The sequence below is a fragment of the Atractosteus spatula genome, chromosome 3, assembly GCF_055471065.1.
Source record: "Atractosteus spatula isolate fAtrSpa1 chromosome 3, fAtrSpa1.hap1, whole genome shotgun sequence".
Classification (NCBI taxonomy): Eukaryota; Metazoa; Chordata; class Actinopteri; order Semionotiformes; family Lepisosteidae; genus Atractosteus; species Atractosteus spatula.
This window is the reverse complement of record NC_142708.1, coordinates 12,971,111-12,995,035: the sequence shown is the minus strand read 5'-3', so window position 1 is coordinate 12,995,035 and position 23,925 is coordinate 12,971,111. Positions and strand designations below refer to the sequence as shown.

The window sequence follows — 23,925 nt, the reverse complement described above, 5'->3', positions numbered from 1 at the left end:
ATCTAAATAGTGTAAGCCCAGAGGAATCCTGTAATAGTTTCTGTAATTCCAATCAATTCTTATTATCCATTATCTGTAACTTAAAGAGATCGAAATCAGCATTGAAGAAGAATCTAACAATTTTAAGTTCTTGAGTAAACAGCAATTATTGTGATCAAAGATCGGACTGTTCTTAGCTCCTTGTTACTGTATACTGCTTAAACACAATCTATTTATCATTTAAAAAGTGAAATGAATTAAGAAATATTGTTAAGGATTTATTTTATAACTTCTAAAATGTCACAAAATGGTGATTTATGGTATTGGATTTTCACAATTACTGTACCGTGCTTTTTCTGCTTTGAGGGGACTAAAGCTTAAGAAACTCACAAAACTAGACTAAACTAGTGATAACGTTTTGTGATAGAATGCCTGGAGTCAATATACCTATGATTCTAAAGCAGTGAGGTATACGTCTGCATAACTGGATATTCTCAAGAGGAGCCATAACAAATCATATCTTTTCTTGTCTGATAAATCATAGAATGGGGTTATAATGCAATATATTTAAATTGAACATAGCTTCAATTTAATAGACTCATGGCAACCATGAATAATCTTGACAGACATGTTCTTGTAATCCAACTTTCACCCTCACCTTCGCAGTTTCTTTTTTTCTCCAAGACAGAGGAGAAACCATGGCAACAATCACCTCCTTGTGAACACACTTTTAACATGGACATACAGTAATATGACATGGCCTGTCACATTTTAATTATAATGTTCAGTTTAGAGAACAAAATATTAATTTAGTCAGGACAGGAGGGTTAACACCTCTACCCTTATGAACACTGCCATGGGATCTTTAAATGACAAAGTTTCAACGTGTCTATCGAAAGATGGTACAGGTATCTCCTTGAGCAATGGAATTTAGTCCAGATTCCAGAGTAAGAGTAAGAGTACCATCTACTGCTACACAAACACCACTTACAGGTACAGCAACCTGGTTATTCTTGGAGATCTCCCATTCCAGTACTGGCCAGCCCCATCTTTTCTCAATATCTGAGATATGGTAAGATCAGGCTAGAAGTGATACCACTGTTGTAAAAAAATCATAATTTAAGTACCTAGAATTTTTACATGTAGAACCTTCAGTGTTATATTTTTTAGCTTAATTTAAGTTTGAGCTTAATTTTTAGAAGTATTTCAATAAAAATAAGTATTGCTAGCTCAGTATTCTCAGTAATTTGGTATTAATTAGCCTGGCTGAGGGAATGACTGGGCTGATCAGAAATCAGTGCTGTCACATTCCCCCAATCGAATCCCCTATGCGGATTTTGAACACAGCAAGTTGGTTTAGCTCCAGTTTTGCAGGAACTGAGCCGATAGTGTGTGTGACGGACTAAAAACATGAATGACACAGGCAGTTGTGAACAACTGGTGTGGAACAGGTGAGTACTGGGAATCAGGTTCTGGGACATATGGTCTCCTCCCTGCTCTGAAATGCGACAGAATCCATTACAGAAGTACAGTATGGAGCATTTAACAGTGTAGCAGAAGAAGAACATGGGGGCCTGGTGGAGAGCAAAACAAAAACTCCCAGTGGGAAAAAATACATCTCTGAGGATCCTTGCCCAATGGTTGCCTCCCCCTCTTGGCATCTGGGTATATTACAGATAATAGACAGCGAATTGTGCTTGTTTGAGCAAGTAGATTTGGATCCAGTGTGTGAGAGGCACAAGCTGCAGGTGACAAAACACAAGGTGACAGAACTAGAAGCTAGAAGCAGCAGGACTGGCTAATGTGGATTGGAACTCTATAGTGGGCAGCAGAAGACACTGGGCAACCTGTATAGATGTTGGATGCAGAGGCAGGAAGAGACCTACTGATTACCAGGAAGCTGTGCAAGCTAGGTTGAAATTGGAACCCTGTGGAGGGCAGTAGAAGGTGCTAATTACCGGAAAAAAACTGCTGTGGTCTGGAAGAGCAGCCTGATGCAGAATGTGGAAGAGAGCTGCCACTTACTGAATTTAGCTAGACGACAAGCATGAATTTCAAGCTGGATCCTCGAAACAGGGAATGAATATCATCTACGCGTGCGGCTACAGCTTTGGCAGGGTGAAGAGTTGAAGACAGCTATCGATCAGCTGGACGCCAGCCAAAAACGAAGGCTCCCTGGAGAAGGAAACCTAGCACTGTGGCTGCCTAGACCCAAGTGCTAGAGATAACATGGGCTGAGCAAGAAAGCCCGGATCTGGTGCATACAGATACAGTGTGCTCTCACCCTTGAGGTGGAGCGGGAGTCAGTGATGGGGAGCTCCTGTGTTGGACAGCAAAAAGGACATAGTTTTTATAGAGAAAAAACAACATTCTGTATAGGCTGGGGTCATGGGTGCAGTGAGTTAGAAGTTCAACCATAAATGGAAAGAGAAGGGGGAAAGGAGTAAAATGGAGAAGGTGATAATAGGAAGAGAGAGAAGGAAGGACAGAAAACTGCCATGGCCATGAGTCAGCAGCCACAGTTAATACAGTAACGCTTTACAATTAAGTGGCTACTCAGCCTTTATTAATAGGGATTAACGTAAATTATACAAATAGCATATGTCGTAAATTAAAATTCACTTTAAAGTGTTCCCATTAATGCAAGTTACTATCTAATTTAATAATAAGCTCATTACTCTCGTTTCAGTTTGTGAGGTCCTGCAAAAAATCCACACAATTTGAGACTGAGCTACAGATTGCATTTATTTTTGTGGACAAATAAAAATTAGGAAAAAATATACAGCATTTCAGAGGAAATTCTAACTTTTAAGAAAACAATATACAAATATGTTATTCTGCTATTCAAACAGTTTTTACTTCCATGCTGAAGTTTAAAAAATCCAGAAGAAAAACAAAGAACAATAATGTGTCACAAAGTATTTTTGTTCTCTTAAACAAAACGTATGAATACCAAAAACATTCCTGAAAATCTTGCAGGCAAATGTAGCCAAAAAAATCAATTTTATACAGAGATAACAAAAGGATACAAAAGGTGACTTTTGCCAAAGATTTACAGAAAACAGAAAAAAGGATTTTCTTGTACAAATACCACATAACAACATCAATATTTCAATAAACTTATATATTTACTTTATAATGTAAAACATGACAAGGAATGCATAAACCTGACATAATTGTTCAAAGCAGACAAAATCAGGGTAAGCTACAGCACTCTCTTATACAAAATGTACAAAAAACATCTGCTTCTAACTAGGAACAACATAATACTGTTCTTTATTTCTTTTACATTTCGACACAGTACAAAACATTTGTGTGCCTAGAAGTGTTGAGGTGAAGAAAAAGTAACCTTATGCTCCCCTCTCAGTCATGTGACCTCTGTCATAGATGCTGAGTGATTCTATAAAAAAAAGTAGAAAATTTAAGCATGTTTGACACATACAGTACACATTCTACTGCTAAGAAGTCTATAGTCGAGCACGCTAAGGAATGGGTGAAAATATACTGTTTTCATACCTGGGCACTCAGTGTTTCCAGGGGACTCTCAACCCGAGGAAATGTCATCAGAGGGAGGCCACGGTAATCCTCTGTTTTCTGCTTTCTAGGTGTTGCATGTACTCCTTTGAAGTTGTGGACAACACAGATCCCCTGCAAGGAATCATTCTAATCTTTACCTTCAACATATAGCACACATTCAAGGTACTGTCACGATATTAAAAAAAAAATTAGTCATATGATACTATGAAAAACAGAGAAAATAAACAATCTCCTAGAAAAAAAGATTGTGTTTTTTATTACTCAATCACTCAGATACTCCTGGAGATTCTGAGAGAACACAAGTATTACAGGAAACAAAGATGGATAATGATGGCACATCAGCAGCCTGAGTTGCATAGCTACAGTGGTGTGAAAAAGTGTTTGCCCCCTTCCTGATTTCTTAGTTTTTTGCATGTTTGTCACACTGAAATGTTTCAGATCATCAAATTGAAATATTAGACAAAGATAACACAAGTAAACACATAATGCAGTTTTTAAATGAAGGTTTTTATTATTAAGGGGAAAAAAAAATCCAAACCTACTGTACATGGCCCTGTGTGAAAAAGTGATTGCCCACCCTGTTAAAACATAAATCAACTGTGGTTTATCACATCTTTGGAAAGCTGAGTTCAATTTCTCTAGCCACACCCAGGCCTGATTACTGCCACACCTGTTCTCAATCAAGAAATCACTTAAATAGGACCTGCCTGACAAAGTGAAGTAGACCAAAAGATCCTCAAAAGCTAGACATCATGCTGCGATCCAAAGAAATTCAGGAACAAATGAGAAACAGAGTAATTGAGATTTATCAGTCTGGAAAAGGTTATAAAACCATTTCTAAAGCTTTGGGACTCCAGCTAACCACAGTGAGAGCCATTATCCACAAATGGCGAAAGCATGGAACAGTGGTGAACCTTCCCAGGAGTGGCCGGCCGACCAAAATTACCCCCAAGAGCGCAGCCACGACTCATCCAAGAGGTCACAAAAAACCCCACAACAACATCCAAAGAACTGCAGGCTTCACTTGCCTCAGTTAAGGTCAGTGTTCATGACTCCACCATAAGAAAGAGACTGGGCAAAAATGGCCTGCATGGCAGAGTTCCAAGACGAAAACCACTGCTGAGCAAAAAGAACATAAAGGCTCGTCTCAGTTTTGCCAGAAAACATCTTGATGATCCCCAAGACTTTTGGGAAAATACTCTGTTGACTGACAAAAGTTGAACATTTTGGAAGGTGTGTGTCCCATTACATCTGGCGTAAAAGTAACACAGCATTTCAGAAAAGGAACATCATACCAACAGTAAAATATGGTGGTGGTAGTGTGATGGTCTGGGGCTGTTTTGCTGCTTCAGGACCTGGAAGACTTGCTGTGGTAAATGGAACCATGAATTCTGCTGTCTACCAAAAAATCCTGAAGGAGCATGTCTGGCCATCTGTTCGTGACCTCAAGCTGAAGCGCACTTGGATTCTGCAGCAGGACAATGATCCAAAACACACCAGCAAGTCCACCTCTGAATGGCTTAAGAAAAACAAAATGAAGACTTTGGAGTGGCCTAGTCAAAGTCCTGACCAGAATTCGATTGAGATGTTGTGGCATGACCTTAAAAAAGCGGTTAAGGCTCGAAAACCCTCCAATGTGGCTGAATTACAACAATTCTGCAAAGATGATGGGCCAAAATTGCTCCACAGCGCTGTAAAAGACTCATTGCCAGTTATCGCAAACGCTTGATTGCAGTTGTTGCTGCTAACGGTGGCCCAACCAGTTATTAGATTTAGGGGGCAATCACTTTTTCACACAGGGCCATGTACTGTAGGTTTGGATTTTTTTTTCCCTTAATAATAAAAACCTTCATTTAAAAACTGCATTTTGTGTTTACTTGTGTTATCTTTGTCTAATATTTCAATTTGTCTGATGATCTGAAACATTTCAGTGTGACAAAAATGCAAAAAAATAAGAAATCAGGAAGGGGGCAAACACTTTTTCACACCACTGTATATCAAGATATATCAAAGATCAAATGAGCAGAGCAACTGTATGTGATAGCAATCTAAATGTGTGCAATAATGAAAAAGATGTTTTCACGCAAGTAAATCTTCCTGAACAGTTTTCTGTTCCTACTGTGCCTTTTACAGACATTTTTCTTTTGTAATACAAAACATACAAACTGAAAAAAACTAGATACAGGCCTCTGACTTAAACTAATTACTTTAAAAAATGAGATGATTCTTCTTCATCATCATCCTTCCATTATCAGAAAGCTGCTTATTCCTGTTAAGGGTCATCGCAAGCAGTGGCCTATACCAGAAGCTTGGAGTGCAAAGGTAAGACTACACCCTAGACGGGATGTCATTCCATTGCAGGCCAAAAAATAGGAGCAATTTAAAAATAGGAGACCAATTAACCATACTAACAGGAAAAAGATGCAATCTCAAAAAAGAAGGCTTCCCAGTCAAGAATCAAACATGATCTAAGAGCTGTGAAGCAGCAGTGCTTAATAACATAATAACACATACTCCCCTCAAAATCATTCCTTTGCACAAGTCTAACTTCTAGAAAATAACTGCATAAATGCAGTTTATAACAGTAGGAGGTCAAACCCTAATCTCCTCCAGTTCCTTCTGCCTATGATTCTTACTCACTTGCTTGCACATTTAGTTTTTATATCCTTCTTTTCACCCTGGCATCCACTGCCTTGTTCATCATTAAAGATGAGGATTCCAACAGTCTCATCCTTACAGATACTGTAGGTTGTTGTTCTCCTCAGCTCTGTGCATTTCCCCAATCAAGCTCACTGTTCGAATTAGGCTTTGTCTACATCTTAATTAGGCTTTGACCAAATACTGTAATTTTAATGCTTAAATATTCAACAGAATTATTATAAAATGTAAATACCACTGTTATTGATTAAAAACACATGAAAAGGTTCTGGGAAAGAGAAATGAATAAAATTGGTGAGAGAAAATGGATATAAATGAATGTACTATATTAGTGTTAAGATATATGTTCCTTACCAAGAATAAAGCCACAGAACATCCTAAAAGAAATCCTGCAATAACATCTGAGCAGTGATTTCGATATTCAGACACTCTATTAAGCCCAGTAAGGAATGCAGTACAGAGGGTTCCAAGGCAGAGCACTGGCTTGGCTAGCCTGCTGCTTTTAGTTTTTATAGTGCTTGTAATGTACATCTGGAAAAACAAGAGAAAACAGAAAAGTGATTCAATGATAAATGGCACCTTTGTCCAAGTCCAAGTCCAAGAAAACAAAGTAATTAAAATAATTAGAGAAAGATCTGTAAAATTAAGCAGAAATCAATGTACAGTATTACAGAAGGTAGGAGGTAATTGTTTAACAATAACAAGTCATTGTTTCGAAAACTATATTCAAGTATTATTAAAATCTTTTGGAAAATTGCATAACTACACTACTAGATAAATAAATAAAATACTAGATAAATAAAAATAGTGTTTATGCTATTTTTCTTTTATGTTTTTTATGCTATTTTTCTTTTAGGTGGTTAAAATTCTTTTAAATCCATACACTTTTATATTTTAATTTAAGATTCCTAACAAATCAGCAGATAAGTAAATGCTAGAGGAGTGGTTATATATTTTTAAGTAAATGTACAATAAAAAGAAATAAAACTATTATTAAAATGTTGTCAGGTTCTAGTAGCACCATTAGGGAACTCTGTAGAACCGAGAAAACGTTTGATTATACAGGAAATCCCCGTAAACATGACTCTCTAGGTTGTAATATAGGTGCATTGGGCATAGTTTAAAAACACAGCAACAAGAATAAAGCAAAGTAAAAATAAAGCCCTAAACACAGACACAAAAATAATTTATTTACCCTGGAACAAAGTGGACAGTACTGAGATTTGTTTTGTAAATTCAAAAATCAGGACATCAACATCTTTGAAAAAACCCATTAGGCACTTACTCAGACTTGTGGCTGCTTAGAAAAAAAATCCTAAAATTGTCAACGGTGATCCTTCAAGAAACATACAGTACTAAGAACTAAACAAGACATATTAAAGAATGGCTACCCCTCTCATGTTGTTCTCACATTCTCAAAATCAGGAAGACAAGTGTTTGAACAGGGTTTGACTCATTTATAGCTTGAACAGTTTTGCCTGTGGCACTGAAGGTTTTGTGCCAAGTTCTACTTCTGTCTTCTTTTCAGGATATGGCTAATTAATTTATAGCAAATATAGCTGCAAAAGTAATTAAGTAGCATTTAAAAAAATGTATATACTTTGTGTATATATTTTTTTAATTGTGATACGGGCTATGGCAAATGTTTAATGCATACCATAAACCTTTCATAAACCTTTTTTTTCCAGTGGAACTTCATAACACATTATAACAGTTTATAGCTTGTTTTAATTAAAAACAGAAATGTATTTTATCATGGAAAAAAGCAACACAATTTTTCGAAGGATCAAATCATCCCTGTTAATTTTTTTTTCATTTTGTGCTTTCAGAACTTAAAGAACTTTCAGAACTTTTAAAATAAATTTCAACCTACAGCTTGACTGAATCAGGAAGCTCATATTGCATAGCAGAGGAAGTCATTTTGGTAGCATGAGAATTCACCTTTCATTCAAGTTATTTAGATTCATTCAAGTAGAAGTAAGGGAGTAAAGACTAAAAACGGAGCATTTATTCTTATATTAAATAACAGAACTCTCACATTCCATTATTGCACAATAGAGTTGTCTATTGCACTTAATTGCACTCAAAATCCCCTCTGACACAGAGACAGAAATGTTTGTTAAAGAAAATAATTTAATAATAATAAATAATAATAATTGCTTACACTTATATAGCGCTTTTCTGGACACTCCACTCAAAGCGCTTTACAGGTAATGGGGACTCCCCTCCACCACCACCAATCTGCAGCATCCACCTGGATGATGCGACAGCAGCCATAGTGCGGCAGAACACTCACCACACATCAGCTATTTAGTGGGGAGGAGAACAGAGTAAGCCAATTTATAGATGGGGATTATTAGGTGGCCGTGATTGGTAAGGACCAATGGGAAATTTGGCCAGGACGCTGGGGTTACACCCCTACTCTTTTTGAGAAACACCCTGGGATTTTTAATTACCACAGAGAGTCAGGACCTCAGTTTTATGTCTCATCCAAAGGACGGCACCATTTTACGGTATAGTGTCCCCGTCGCTATACTGGGGCATTAGGACCCACATAGACTGCAGGGTGAGCGCCCCCTGCTGGCCCCACTAACACCTCTTCCAGCAGCAAGCTCATACCTGCTTAGCTTCAGTGGGTTTCCACTTGTGAGTTGCAGGGTGATATGACTGCTGGTGTTTAGTTCCTACCACTTGTTTTAACCAACTACCATTGATTCAGACAAGACTAATATTAAAGGGCAAAAGAACCCAAAGACTTTGCCCCTCCTTGTGTGATCAGATTCTTTTTAATCTTGAAATAACTGCTGGACATTTCTGATAATTGATTTGGCTTTCATGTGCCACTTAAAAGTTTCCATAGCTTTTCAGATATGTAAAACCCAAACAGCTGAGTTTGAAGTTTCAATTGGAAATAAACCCTTTGTGCTGAGCTTCACTGAAATCATTAATTCATAAAAAAGTAATTACTATACCAGTGCCAGCTGTTACTGAGAATAAATTTGTATACAAATTAGTTGCAACAAGAAGACATTGGACTCACTGTCACATATACAGCAGAGTAAACACTTAAAGCCGCATCCTTTGATGGAAAAGATCTTCTGGCCCTTTCAACCACCATCTGGTCTCCTGTACAGATGTTTCCATTCGTGATGAATTGGTGGTTGAAGCGGCAATCTGTTCCAGTATAATTTGGCTTGCAAACAGTTAAAAAGTATGGTGTCAAATTCCCTGTTACAACCTGGCCAGCATTTACAAAGATATCAGTAGCAAACAATCCAAATGCGAATACACCTGCAAGGAAATAAGAAACATGTCAAATCCAAGAAAGCTATAGCTATGGAAATTATTGATCTAATCCAGTTTTTTAAAAAACAAAATTTTAAAGGACTGTAATTTAACACAAAAAAGGTTACAAAAGAAAGAAAGCTTTTTAAACAATTGTGCTTATTTGACTGTTTTGGTTGTACTGTACCTCATTATTCCAAGGATCATGGATCAATGAGGGCTTCTTAACAGAGGAAGGTCATCGAATCTGTCATTGACTAGTAGATCTCAGCACGAACACTATTAGTACCAGAAATGGCCATAGACTATAGTGCAAATGGTTAATGGAAATAATCTCCAGTCACTACACTGGAATGCCAATCTCAAATGAGGGAAGTACTGTACAACCAAAAGAAAATTGCCACGGTCTTCTGTATCATGAAAATGCCGAATCTTTAAAGAGACTCAAATCTTAACATCGGACTGAATACAGTACCACCAGCACTACAGTACATGTAGATACTCCCGACAGAATTTTGTGAATTAGAAAAGAAATTGCTGTGTCACATTAGGATTACAATTTACAATTCTAGGCAATAACAAAACACTTTTATTCCTTAACTGACAGAAACTGTTGTTGTTGAAAACATGCACTGTCATTATCCACTTTTTAGTAAGTACTATAAGTGTGCTTGGCTAAAAGGACCCTGATTTTTTAAATACAAATCATACAAATACAAATCATCATCAGTTGTGGTTTCATGTCCTGTGTATAGCGAGGAACCAAGTGCCTTTACAAAGGAGAAACTGAAGAAGTACAGGCAGATTCCTCCAATCCACCTCCTTTGGAGCCATTTGTCTTTAACACATCACTGACACCACAGCCCTGTAGTAGAGATTGAGCACCAGTTGGAGGAGAAGCACTGCCTCACTGACAGTAACACAAACCCGCAAGTGCCCAGGAAACTGCAGGACTCACCAGGTCTCCTGAGAGCCCTGGCCATCCTTAGGAGAATCCTGGTTTCAGTTAGTTAGTGATTTAAACCAGGCTCCAACCTGTGTTCTGCCTGTGTTTGGGTGGCACCCTTTAATGGTTGAGTTATGTGGGAGGACCCAAAAAAGCACTGTCTGCAGAATAATTGACCAACGCTCACGTTCTGTTAAATGCGGAATTCAGTTATAAAAACTGTCACCTGTTGTCTGATTGTCCCCCACCACATGCACAGCATTGCTGACATGTTTTGAAAGACCCCACAAAGCGGGAGAGTGAACTGTGATTGGTCATTTTGTCTATCATATATCCATCCACTATTTAACCGCTTCATCCAATAAAGGGGTGCTCACTCTGGTATACTATGGTCCAGCATGCCACTTTCAGCCCTATCGTTTATACTATCATATTATTTTCACTATAAAATACAATCTTCATGAAAAATAATAATGTGTATGGAAAATGAATGTAATTACTATAATGAAAATGTACTGCAAATATATAAATTCATATTTTTTAAACGGTTATGGCAAACGATACGTCTCCATAACCAACCTTCAAATTAATCCTGGAGTAAAACAGGTAAAATGGACAGTGAAAATGAGCCAATGAGAAAAATTAATTAGTCACGTGTATTCAGTAAGTGGCCACATTTTGAAAGATCAGTAATTGCTCTAAACTGATGCAAGTAATGAAAGATTGTGGTCTTGCTTGTTTATATATTGTTGCTTATTTCTTACTGATTTAGTGGCAACACCTGGTCTGTCTCTGCCTGCCAATGGGACGGAAAAGCAGAATTCTAGTAAATGCATGATAAGCAGCTTTTTTTTTCATAGTTCAGGTGAGTAGCTGCGTCAGCATGCGTAGGCTGAAGAAGGCTCCACAGCCGAAACATTGTTTTCTTTCTTCTCTTTTCGGCATGGACTAAACCTATTGTTCCTTTTTCGTTTCATATATGTTATGACACAATTTGCTCAGCCTGACAGCCACGTCTAAAGGCAGGCACGCAATCCAACTGCAGACGCTTGTCGATTTCCGTAAAAATTAAAAAAAGGAGAGAGAGAAAAAGTACTGAAAAAGCCAGGAGGCAGAGCTGAATCCATGCAGGGAAAAAGACTGGTTACACAGGCAGGTAAGTGAGCCACGGGTAAGTTTCAGGCAGAACAGGGTCACGGCAAGCTCAGGTAACAGGAGTTTGTGGTTGGAAGTCAGGAATGGGGTTTAGTCTAGGTATTGTTTGTAAGAACCGAGAGATGCGAGGACAGATCAAAGCGTAGTGGTCTCTGGGAGCTCAAATGACAGAGTGTCTTCCCTGTGGCAGTTCAGGTGTTTTATAGACAGTCGGGCTGATCATATAAGGAGCCGGCTTGGTAGAAGGAGGGGTGACCCAAGCGTGTAATAATTGGAGCCCTGTGAGGAATGTGTTCGTTCAGGGGAGAACTGCATTCCCCCATGGCTACCGTGGATTGTGAACCGCTGCCTGTCTTGTCTGCCTGTGACAATATATCTATAAAAATAGTCACTCTTAGAATAAAGAGATCCACGTGACATTGAATTAGAAATAAGTTAAAATGCAAATGAAAAAAAAAAAACATTAGACACTTACCCATATGCACAACTACAAATTATACTTCGGTTGTATCAAAGTATACTAAATACAGTAAACTTTATTTACTCAACAACGTTTTTTGTTCTTAGTAACAGAAAGAAAAGGGAATGCACTCAGTAATGTAAACTTATAAATACATATATATTTCTATATAATTTCAAAAGAAAGCACTTGAAGTTTAATACCATAATATACAGTAAGTATCTAAATTAGAATCTTCTGTCAATGTTTATAACAGAATTATGAATACAGAATCAGTTACAGGGCAGCAGGGTAACAAAGATCAAGTCAGGCAATATTGCTCTTTAGGTTTACAGGTCAGCATTTTGCAGCTCTTATGGATAGTAACAGAGGCCACGCTCATATGGACCCATAATTTGAATTTTGTATGATAACAGTTAACAACAAAGTTGACAACAAACACTACAGCAAACTGAAACTAACTGCATAGTACTGTTACTCCTAAAGTGCATTATCACTTGGCATCATAATTTAATGCATATATTAGAAATTAAACCTTGTTAAGTCTAGATCACTTACAAAGAGGTATTCAGTGCAATACCTTAAATGTGTTTTGTATTTCTTTTTTAATTGAATAAACACATTTTGCTTTGTCACTGCACATATTTGAGAACTTGCAAACTCCCAGCTTTCAGCTGATTTATATTTTGTCCATTCATTTGATGATTATAATGATGTAACTGGAATAAGTCCAGAGTCAGCTATATAAGATTTGTGTAAATGGGACTGATTTAATGAATATTAACTTTTTAAAAGTTTTTAAAATATTAAAACTCTTTTGTTTTGTAACAATAATTTTTGGATTTCTTTTACTTTTAGGCTTGAAACTAGTTCTGAATATATACATATGTCCATGTACTTTGTGTTGTACTCAAAGACTTGCTAAACAGGGTCAGATTATTTACGTCTGAATGAGTACTGATTAATTGAGCTAGTCTGGTGTGGGGAGGGCATTTTTATGGATATTTTAGAGTTTTAATGATACACATGTAAAAGTGCCTCAGGAGAAACAGCAAGGAAGTTAACTTGAATTGAAATAGACCTAAGGAGTTTATTCATGCATGTGACATTGCATTTGATATTTAATTTAACATGCCTGGCATCTGTTTAAAATTTAGTGAAAATAACTACTTAAAATGAATATTTATGCATACAGTGCCTTGCAAAATGTAGAAGAAAACACAGAACTTTCAAATGGTATGCCATTTTCTAAAGTTGCAAAACCACTGAACGTTGGTGGAAGCACTTTTGGCAGCCATTACAGACAAGTATTTTGGGTATGTCTCTACCACATTTGCAAACTGACTTGATGTGATCTTTTGTCTCATTTTTCTTGACAGATTTCTCACGTTGCTTGGAGAATGCTTGTGTGTAGTAATTTTCAAGTCTTTCCACAAATTCTCAACAGGATTTAAAACTTTGACTAAGCCACTTAAATAAGTTTACTTTTTTATTCTTAAGATATTTCAGTGTAGCTTTACCTACGTGCTTTTGATCACTCTCCTGCTGATATAAACCTTTTTGTCCTAATTAAAGGTCTGAAGGGTTTCTGCAGGTTTTCCTCTAAGATTTGACAGTACTCTTCTCTGATTGCATTCTCATCAGTCTTAACAAACTTCCCAGTCCCTGATGATGAGAAGCAGAGCTATTACTGAATGCTGCCACCACCACGCTTGAAGTAATGATGGTGTTGGGTTGCCTGACCATTTATCTTCAGTTTTATTTAAATGGTTTATTGCAAACTCCATGATGACATTAAGATGGATTTTCCACTCCAGTTCTTCCTTGTCAAGCTGCTCAGGCTTTTTCTTCAAGGAAACAACTCTTTCGCCACAACAACGCCACTATAATTACAACAAAATATTTTTGATTTATAATCAAGGTGTTTCTCAGAAATTTCATGCATCTTTTCTTTCAGCGATTTTCATCCATATTGCTTCAATTTGAAACACTTTAGAAGTTTCACTATTATGTTGCACTTGTTCTCCCTACCACCTACTTGCTGAGTGCATGTGTGCTGTCCCTCAAATCAGGACATTCTGATGGCTTTTTAAACCCAGTTCATTCCACACAATACATTGTAGATATCTGATTAATTTAAATAAAAAACATGTTCTTTTCAGTTTAATATTTGATTCAGTACATTCTCAGTTCAAATGGTGATACACAATCGTTTCACACAGTAGTGTGAAATGCTTCTGTGAGTTGGAAAGCCTAAGATAAGTCTTAACTAAGTTAAGTCTTTTTTGCTCAATTTTTTACTTTAAAAATGTTTGGTTAGATAGTTTATAGTCTTAATAAGTAACTTAAAATATGTAAGACAATTTATGCTATGAATAAATAAAAAATGTGTTTAAATGAATGTGAATGATTTAAAATAATGCATAAAACAAATAATTATGAGTCCCAAGAGGCGTTACACAGCAGGATTACTCAGTTAGATGGATACTTCAGATCTAATGGCCCATTGGCCAGCATTGACGAAGCTGTCAGCAGTCACGTAACTGGGATTTTATATTTGGGGTGGCAGGGACAAGTATAAAACAGCAATCCCGGGGTTGTTACAGGCCAAAAAAATTAATTTAGTGAAAGGCTGTGGCATATCGTATATCGACACATACTGTACACCTTTCAGTGGTCACAAAATGTTTCACTGCTGAAAATGAGGGTAACTAACTAAATACAGCAAACACATTTCTCAGAGATACACCACCTTATTTTGGTTTTGAGATAACTAACATGATAAAATGCATTTTAGGTACACTATGCTAAGCCGCGTGCATGACATTTTTAAATTGAAAATATCGATATTACAATTGTTAGGAACAGTAGCAAATATGTTTGTATGTAAAATATTTGGAAAGCACAGTAACATCTCATCACAACACCAATGGTTTCTGCTACTTACTAGGTTGGGCAAATTGTCCTGCTGTAAACACGTTAAATGTTAAATGTAGTAAATATTAAATATTTAGTATGTTAAATATTAAATGTCCTATGTAGGTGAAACACAATACAACTGCATGTAAGTTTTTTTTTGCTATTTTTTTTCGTCATGGCATCAGAATGATGTTATACGGAGCTAACAGTCTTGATATGTTTAAAGCATTTTTAGATTGCAACAATTGCTACAGTGAAAAGTAGATAGCAAACTTTGGCCTAGGACAAACCTCCATAGTTTACATTATTTTAGATTATAATTATAAAAATATATCATACATAATGGCTTCAGTGATTAGAATTTAAAAGCAAATATGCATGTAAAACCTCAATTGTAATTTCTGTAAGTGTGTGTTTAAATTCCCTTGCAGTAGAACTAGTTTTTACTCCCCCTATTGACAGGATTCACACCTTTGCTACCATTACAGAGGTTCATTCATGTTATACATTTATTATTATTTTAATATTTAACATACTTTTGTACATAAAAATAGTAAAAATGTCAGTGTAGTATTAAGTGCAGTATTATTAATTAGATTTTATTATTTATTATTCTTCATTATCACAGAAAAAGTTATTTGTTAAAAGTACATCTAATGCATTAGCCAGGAATCGAACCCAGACTCTCTACATGGCAGGCAGGAATTCCACCTCTGAACCACCAAAATGTCACTCTGCTTGGATGACTAAATTAAAAATTAAAAGCATTGCTTTTTCCATTTTCTACAAGAGTTTCAATCATGCTACAAGTGTTTCACTTTCCATTACAAAATTAATGATACAGGTGTTCATGGAAAAAGTAAAAAACCTTATATTTTTTATAAAGCATATACAGTTTATAGAGCTACAATGAACATTTCAAAACTTTTCCAAAATAAGTACAGCACGTGACTGAGTTAAAGAATTAAATGAAGAAAATGTTTATGAAGAAGATGGAATACTTTTGTCAGCCTTATTTTTTATCTTCAACTACCACTACGAGCTATTCAAATATATTATATTTATATTAAAAAATAAAATAACAATGTTAATGACATTCAAAAACAATATAACACTTCAGTTATTTTTAATTTCTGCTACCCAAATTTCCCTTTCCTTACATAATTCCATATATTCCATATTAAGTGGATTTGAAGATGTAGTACAACAAATTAAAATTAAGGTAATATTTCACTAACCTGTAACAAAGCATAAGTGCCACCTATTGATCTTCGTTGACCAGTAAAAAGCTAAATTCAACAAGCTGAATCAATCACAGAACAGTGCAACCAGTCTGCTGTGGACTAGAGTTTTGATGCACATTCTGAATGGCTGCATCTGTATTGGAACTCGCTGAGAAGAGTGTTAATGGAGAACATCGAGTAAGGAGTTGCAGAAATAAAGCCTTGATGTTATAAATCAAGCACACAGCATGGGACATTGATAGATATTGCCTAATGCAGGCAATATTTCTAAGGTTGAAAAAAGAAGTCAAAATCAAATTTTTCAGGTTGTTGACTTCTTGTTTGAAATTCACTACCTGATTGAGATAAATTACAGAGATAGGTACATTTATAGTGAAATCATATATATGATTTTTAACGTACACAGAGACCATTCAACTAATTGTGTGGCACATTAAGGTAATTTTGTGCATCTAAATTTAGGCTTGCCACAGCAATGGTTTTGAATACTTAAATTATGACTTTTCCATTTCTCTTCCATATTAATTATTTAATTTGCAGAGTAAGATGTGAATACCTGTAATATTAATTGATACTTAAATGTGCCATGACTGCAAACGTTCAAGCAATGAAATGCAATAATTCTCAATAATTTTGCAAAGTACTCTACATAAGCTGTTTTGAACTGGATTTTAATAATTTGATAGTCTTCCCAAACTTACTTCCATTTGGAAGTAAAATTTAACCATTTATTAAGTGTCAGATTTATAAGCATCTTCTGAAGAATTGTAGTTTATTTTGTGAATCCTGCGTCTTTTTTTAGTTTTACAAGTACTACAAGAATATTAAGACATGGTTAGGAAAGGTTATAGAGTTAGTGTTAACTTGAGCATTAAATGTAACTCATTCAACAACATAGCAGTAATGAAGATCTGCATGGCAGACTACCTTTTTTTCTCTCTCCGACATGAAATCACAGCTACTCTTAACAAAACAATAATCCCTCTAAGCTATGAGCATAAATAAACAAGAACTTAGGGTTTTTTGTCTCTATTTCTTTTCAATCTGTAAAATGTGTTCTCGGCTTTTGTAAAACTAAAATATTACAACGGGATTCTAGCATCTCCCAGGCTGTATTACCCCACCTTCAGCAATCCTCTGAATCAATTCAGAACACATGAAATGATACATAGATAGAGTACCCTCTAAATGTATTCAAACACATGATGAAATAAGAATAAAATCACATTACAGAAAGATTTTCAAACTGGATAACTGGCAGGGATAACTCTAACTAAACACCTCCTATCAAGTACTATGCGGTTCTGGCACTTCAGAGGGAGAATTTAGGAACATTCCTTCATATTTATGGAACAGAAGCCAAAGGGTTTGAAGAATATTTTTCCATGTATGAATACCCAAAACACATAAAGCCATGAACAATAGAATTTGAAAAGTTACCAAAAGACACTGTTTTCCACCCACGTGCTTTTGCAGTATCAGGTTATAAAACATCACTCACCTATGAATCTTATGATTCTACGAATAAGAGGATTCAAGTAACAGCACTCGCCAGTCACAATAGTCTTCTCTTGGGCAATAAGTGTATCCCTTGTAGATTTTATGAAGTACATTGAAATCTCTCCAGTAAATATCTGTGAAGAGAAAATGAGAATCAATGGTTAATATATTATTGTTGTCAAACCTTTTCCTGATTCTACAAACTGAATGTCACGGAATACAAATGAGAGCTAGTACACTTTTCACATTGTTAAGAAAAAAAGGGCTAAAGAAGATTTCCTGAATAAGAATTTAAGAAGCTGGCAAATAAAAAACAGACTTTCAGCCCATCTGTGTTGAAAGTGAGTATTTTACTAGTGCATTGGAACTTTTGCACAGCCACAACCATCTAGCTGAAAAGCCTGTTCCAGACTCCCACTACTTAACAGAGCAGTCAATGAAAATACTAAAAACTTTCAATTGAACAACTACTTTTAGCAAATATATCTTGCAGTTAACCTATGATCTTGACAAAAACACTGCTGGTTGCAGAATGTTGTTCATAACTGTGTATTTAAAAACATGTAAGAACAGATTCCATTTTATATTAAAATGTTTTGTATCAACCTTCCTTTAAATTTTAATTTGCAATAACAATCAGAAATGAAAGAACATTTTGCATTTCATTCAATTATCTCTGAAAAACATTAATATTTTTTCCACAACTATATATTTACTCTCCCTATATACTTTATTATATAAATATGTACATTATTAAAAATGTGCACAGTATAGGCTGGCTTTTGGCTTTTTATTTTGAAAGAAACAGATTTCTTTTTTACCCTTCATGGTATTTTTGCCTTGTTTTTAACTACTCTGTATTTCTGTAAAATATGGTTCTATTTCTTTGTCCACTGTGGGAGTCTGGAATAAGCTACCCAGCCATGCTGTTGAAGCCGATACCTTGGCATCGTTCAGGTAACAGGTAGATGACATCCTTGGATCACTTAGCTACAAGCTACCAAACAAGCTAGGCTCACCGAATGGCCTTATTTGTTAGATTTGTAACCTCTCTCATGCTACTATCCCACATCTATAAATGTGTAAGCAAAGTTATTTTTAAAGGGCAGTTGTAAATATATTTTACTACAATAAAGCTGTATGTAAATTAAAATATTCAGTTTTTAATAACCGATACCTACTTTTGTAACAATGAATTAAACTTACTGGAAGAATGTATACTGTTGTTAACTATTCTTTGTCTTGAAAAAAGCTTTAAACAACTAATTTTGTTGCTGTATCACCTTTGAAGATGAATAACAGAGGCGAACTGAAGTTTTGGATCTGGCATGCTTTGCTCTGATAGCCATCAGAGTTGCACAATCCATTATGTCAGCCTCTATAAGCCATGTCTGATGTGTGGGAGGTTTGTAGGACACAATGTAAGTGCTTTTTCAGCCTGAGGTCCATTTCATCAAGTACTGTATGTTTTATTTGTGGTCTTAACCTATTTATTATTCAGGTCAAAGAATGTGAAAAATGTGTGTTGTTACACATTGGGTCTTGTAAAGAAACTATTCTAGGTCACGTACACATGATTGAAGAAGCCACTTATATTTTCTTCTCTTATAGCCCAAGTTTCCTAGATTTCTGATTTAATGTTTTAATGTAAAATTCTTATCATTACATTTTACATGAGCTACAATAAGAGAGAATTGTTTGGAGGTGGTCTGTGTTTTATGCAGCTTTTATTTAATAATGACTAAGGTAATGGATATGTTTGATTATCCATCCATATTATATTACAGATGCTTACCTCAGTCTTACAATAAATCTACTCTTTTTTACATTGTTAACAGTTATTTAAAAATTACGGCATTAGACAAAGTCAAAACTAATGGAAAATCACATTTAAAAGTCTTCTATGATTTCAAACATTACCCAAACGTTAATGTACAGTCACTTTCTTTCTGATTTGTGACTGTGTGTCAGACAAATACTGTAGCAATGTAGTAGTGGACATGCCTTAATGATAAAGAGGGTTAAAGGAAATTACATGTCAGAGAGAGAAAAAAATATCTTATTCCTGAAAAATAAAATTGATGGTAGGTAAATGCTTTGGTGGATTTCTGCTTATTTATTTATCCTGAGCGTTTGTCAAAATGCATGTTTACAGCCTTTTGTAATGGAATGTTTGTATCTGATATTTGGAATTGCACTAGAAATGAGAGATTTCTTATTTCTAAGATCAAGCAATTTTTTGAGAAGCAAAAACCTATTAATTCTTCTAACTTGTTCCATTCACCTACAAATACAGTTTTACTTATAAAATTATACGATTCTCTAAGTACTGTATGTTAATTGGGTGTAATTGTGAATATGTTTGGTGTAAATAATATGTTGATAAACAAAACCAATGCAATGATTTCCTCTTACGGAAAATAATGCAATAAATCCTAAAGGCCATTTTTGTTGATAATATGAATTAAGACGTTTTTCCATTTCCTAAACATATCTCAGCAACTTTGTTTCTAAATTGGTGACAAGTGTGCAAGAAACATAACAGTGCATGAATTTAATGGTACTGTATGTGTCCTCGATGCAAGGACATCATGATGCATGGTCCATATCACACCACTATAAAAACAATATATTGTTGCATTATACCATTAATCTTCAGGATCCTGTGAATGATGAGCCAGAGAGAGCAACCAGGCACTTGGGACAGAGAATGCTGGAGTGTTAAAGCTATAACCACTTCTCATCTGGTAGGCCATTTAAGGACCAATCTTAACGTTAGTAATCATTTTAATACTGGTACCCTATGTCACCACAGTAAGAGAGGATAAGAGGTTTCATCTTCAACACCTTCATGACCAGTTTCAACCAGGCTGAGCTATAGCAAATGTTGTCAGTTGGATTTGAAAAAGGCCAAGTACTGACAGAACAATCTTAAGACTTTGAAAAGACATGTAGATCTTATTATGACCCTATGGCTATTACATCACATGTGGAGAGCACTTGCTTCCGCTGCTTACTGTATTGATAAACTGTACCAAGAAATTAATCATCCACATCAAACTTCATGGAGACATAAAATTATTTCACTCACAAAATTATATTTTTTATAGACTCTAAATATACGTAGGTAGGTAATGTAGGTATTAGAGGCAAATGTGTTTAGAATATGTCATAATATAATAATATAATAATTTGCAGTTCTTATGACATACTTTCAAACAGCCTCTCCCATCTTCATGTGCTAGTTTAATAATGAGTTTTTTTACCTTATTTTTAATTAATTACCTTAAACTTAAATGTGCTGACAGCTGCTGAGCTGAAATCTGCAATATAAACAAGTTTATAAATGACAGATTATTTATAAACTGTGTGACTGACAGGGTCTTGGATGGAAGAAGAGCAGAGCAGGATGATACTAACCAGAAGTGCTTTCAAATTAACACTGCCATAGACTAGGATGTGAAACAAATCTAGTTACTATGTGAGCCTCTCCCTGCCCCCTGCCCAAATACCCATGACTCACTTCTGTATTGTAATGAACACTCCTGGTTCTGTGTCAGAGACATGGGTAATGACAGGTTGGAGAGAACTTTACACTTCACTTACAGTTTAACTTCCTTTTTCATTACACATGGGCACACTAATCATGGAGGCAGAGAAAGTGCAGGCATCCGCTGGTTGCAGAGGAGAGATTCATGGTGTATATTTCAGCTGATTACTATACTGTAAGTCTGTGAAGACTTTGTTTTATTTGATCATTGATATTTTATTTAACTTAGAGCCAATGCATCAATACTTTTATTATCATGTAAAGGAGAGTTACTTTTGTCTTTTAACTATACATACTGTAGTATATACTGTAGTTGTCATACCTGGGCTAGGAGCAGCTTGCAGCCTGCAGTTGCCAAGGGTAATAGCAGCATTTCCACAAGAGCTGGCATTCCACCCAAGCCCATAGTACCAGGTCAGGCTGCCTTTCTGTGCATCCGCCTCCCTTTCAGTCAGGGAACCAATCTTCCAAACAAGCCTCCAATTAGGCACTGCATTTAAGTCCCAAAGCCCTAATTAATCAGTGTTCTGATATTGAGCTACCTTAAGTAGTGCAGTTCCTCGCCTCCTCTAGAAACCAGCCACTGCGAAGATTCCGAATCCCAGAAACGCTGCTTTCCTTCAGCTTCCTGATCTTTTTCCGCAGCCAGCACTGATTCCAGTTGCGTGCCCAGCTTCCCAGTCAGTCTAAGGAATACAGGCTTTCCTGTCGGTCTCACTACGTCAGGCTCCCCTGACAGCCTTAAATCTCCAAGCTTCCCAGTCAGCCTCGACTCGCCAGGCTCTTCTTGTCAACCTCGAACATCTCAGCCTGCTTTCCCTGTCAGTCTACCTTCACCTGCTGGCTTTGCTCCTGTCACCCTCTGCTCTTCCGAAACATCAGCGAGAAACCTTAAGTCCTGCAGTTAGATCTCAGCCTGTCAGTCCAACCGCGGCAGTGCATAGCAACTGGCTGGGTCATAATAGTAGTACATTATGTGATGGTATAGGAGTACACATGGTTATATGCACATTTGGCTATTTGGTTTCTTGCACTAAACATTCGCAAATGTTGAGACCTTACTGGATTGTGATATAGGTAAACTCTCTAAAGTCGTATTACTAAGGATTATTAGATTTCATAGAAGGCTGTCAAAATGCATAAAATGTAGTAGACGTTTTCCATGCAAGTATTTTCTGAAGCAACCTGGAGTGTATCCTAAAGCACAGACGTAAAGAAAGACCATACATTAGACTGGACTCTAGTTCATTGTAGAGCAGACCAACACACAGAGGCAATGTAGAGACACAATATGACCTAGCAACCATGTTTTTGGGAGGTGGGAGTAAATTTGAGCACCCAGAGAAAAACCCCAGAGAGAACATGCACTACAGATGATACCTCCTCCCTTTAAACTGATCTTTTTGCTTAAATGTCTATTATTACTATTTTTGTTATGCAAAACATAGAAAGAAAACATAAAAACTAGCACACTAGATGTCAGTAAGAATTCTCTTTCTTTCAAGAACTCAAAACACAGGAAATGCAATATTGAGAAAATCTTTATAACTATACTAGCTGCTCCCAGAAGGATTTCCTCTTAAAATAGAGCTTCCAAAAAGGCAAAGTGAAAGATATCACCATTATGTACCATTTTGTTGAATTACAAATGATGAGACACATTTTAATTGGAAAAGTTTAAACCTGAGCACTCAAACTGAATGCTTTTATACAGTAGGTGAAAGAAGTTTCATGCCTGACAAAACTGCAAAGAAAAATCAAAACCTACAGTATAATCATGATTGCTTACATATTCATCCTCTTTGCTATCTCAATCCTAAATGAGTAAATTTGAAATAAAACCCCTTTGACAAGTCACACATCAGTTGAATGCCATCTATCTATGTGCAATAATAGTGGCACATGTGATTTTGGAATACAGTAGTATCTGTAAAGGTCCCTTAGGCAGGTGATAAATTTCAAGAAAAGACTGAACCATGAAGACTAAAAAGTTTTCAAATCTTGAGGGACAAATATGTAGAAAAGCAGAGTAGAACAGAAGAATGAGTATTAAAAAATAGTTTAAAAAACGAATATGAAAAAACTTTTCATCATCATGGACTGAGAAACTTACCACAGATGAAGTGAAAATGGATAGAGCAAAGCAAATTGTTTCAGTCTGCCAAAAACCTAAAACTCAAATGACAATTCACCTATCAGCGGGACACGGACACAAAGTACAAGCCCAAAGTTACACTAGAGTGGTTTAACTAGAACAAAGTGAGTCATTAAGTGGCTTGTCTTGAATCCAATACAAAATCTGTGGTAAGTGAAATTTGCTCTCCATCACCTATTCCCAACTAACCTGACAGAACATAAGCAGGTTTGCAAAGAAAGGGTGAAATTTCCTCCATGCTGAAGTTTAATAGATGTAATCAAGAGCCTGCAGCTTTTTGCTTCAAAAATGTACCCAACATTTGCAATTCAACAAAATCGGAATGAATACTTTGCAAGGTAATGTACCTTTATCTATAATGTTTTCAAAAAAATTACATCATAGATTGCATCATGTGGTGTCACAAACTTTTGTGCATACAGTTCAATATAAACTTCAAATTTTGAAAATCAAATGTCAAGAAGTAGTAAAGTACTTTAAAAAATAATTTCAAACATGCTTAGCTCACAAATCTGAAATTATGGAAAACATGCATCA

The 23,925-nt window shown here is 36.0% G+C and overlaps 1 protein-coding gene across 1 annotated transcript in view; it reads right to left on the bottom strand.

Moving 5' to 3' along the window:
• Window positions 1–2,706: 2,706 nt before the first annotated feature.
• plppr1 (phospholipid phosphatase related 1) overlaps window positions 2,707–23,925 on the bottom strand; it is a 73,162-nt gene continuing 51,943 nt past the window's right edge. Inside the window, exons 4-8 of the mRNA XM_088910418.1 lie at window positions 17,685–17,817; window positions 9,215–9,465; window positions 6,529–6,705; window positions 3,496–3,627; window positions 2,707–3,379 (exon numbers count right to left, since the gene is read on the bottom strand). Coding sequence (XP_088766544.1) covers window positions 3,347–3,379; window positions 3,496–3,627; window positions 6,529–6,705; window positions 9,215–9,465; window positions 17,685–17,817 — 726 coding nt within the window. The 3' untranslated portion in view covers window positions 2,707–3,346. The remainder of the gene's footprint in view (window positions 3,380–3,495; window positions 3,628–6,528; window positions 6,706–9,214; window positions 9,466–17,684; window positions 17,818–23,925) is intronic.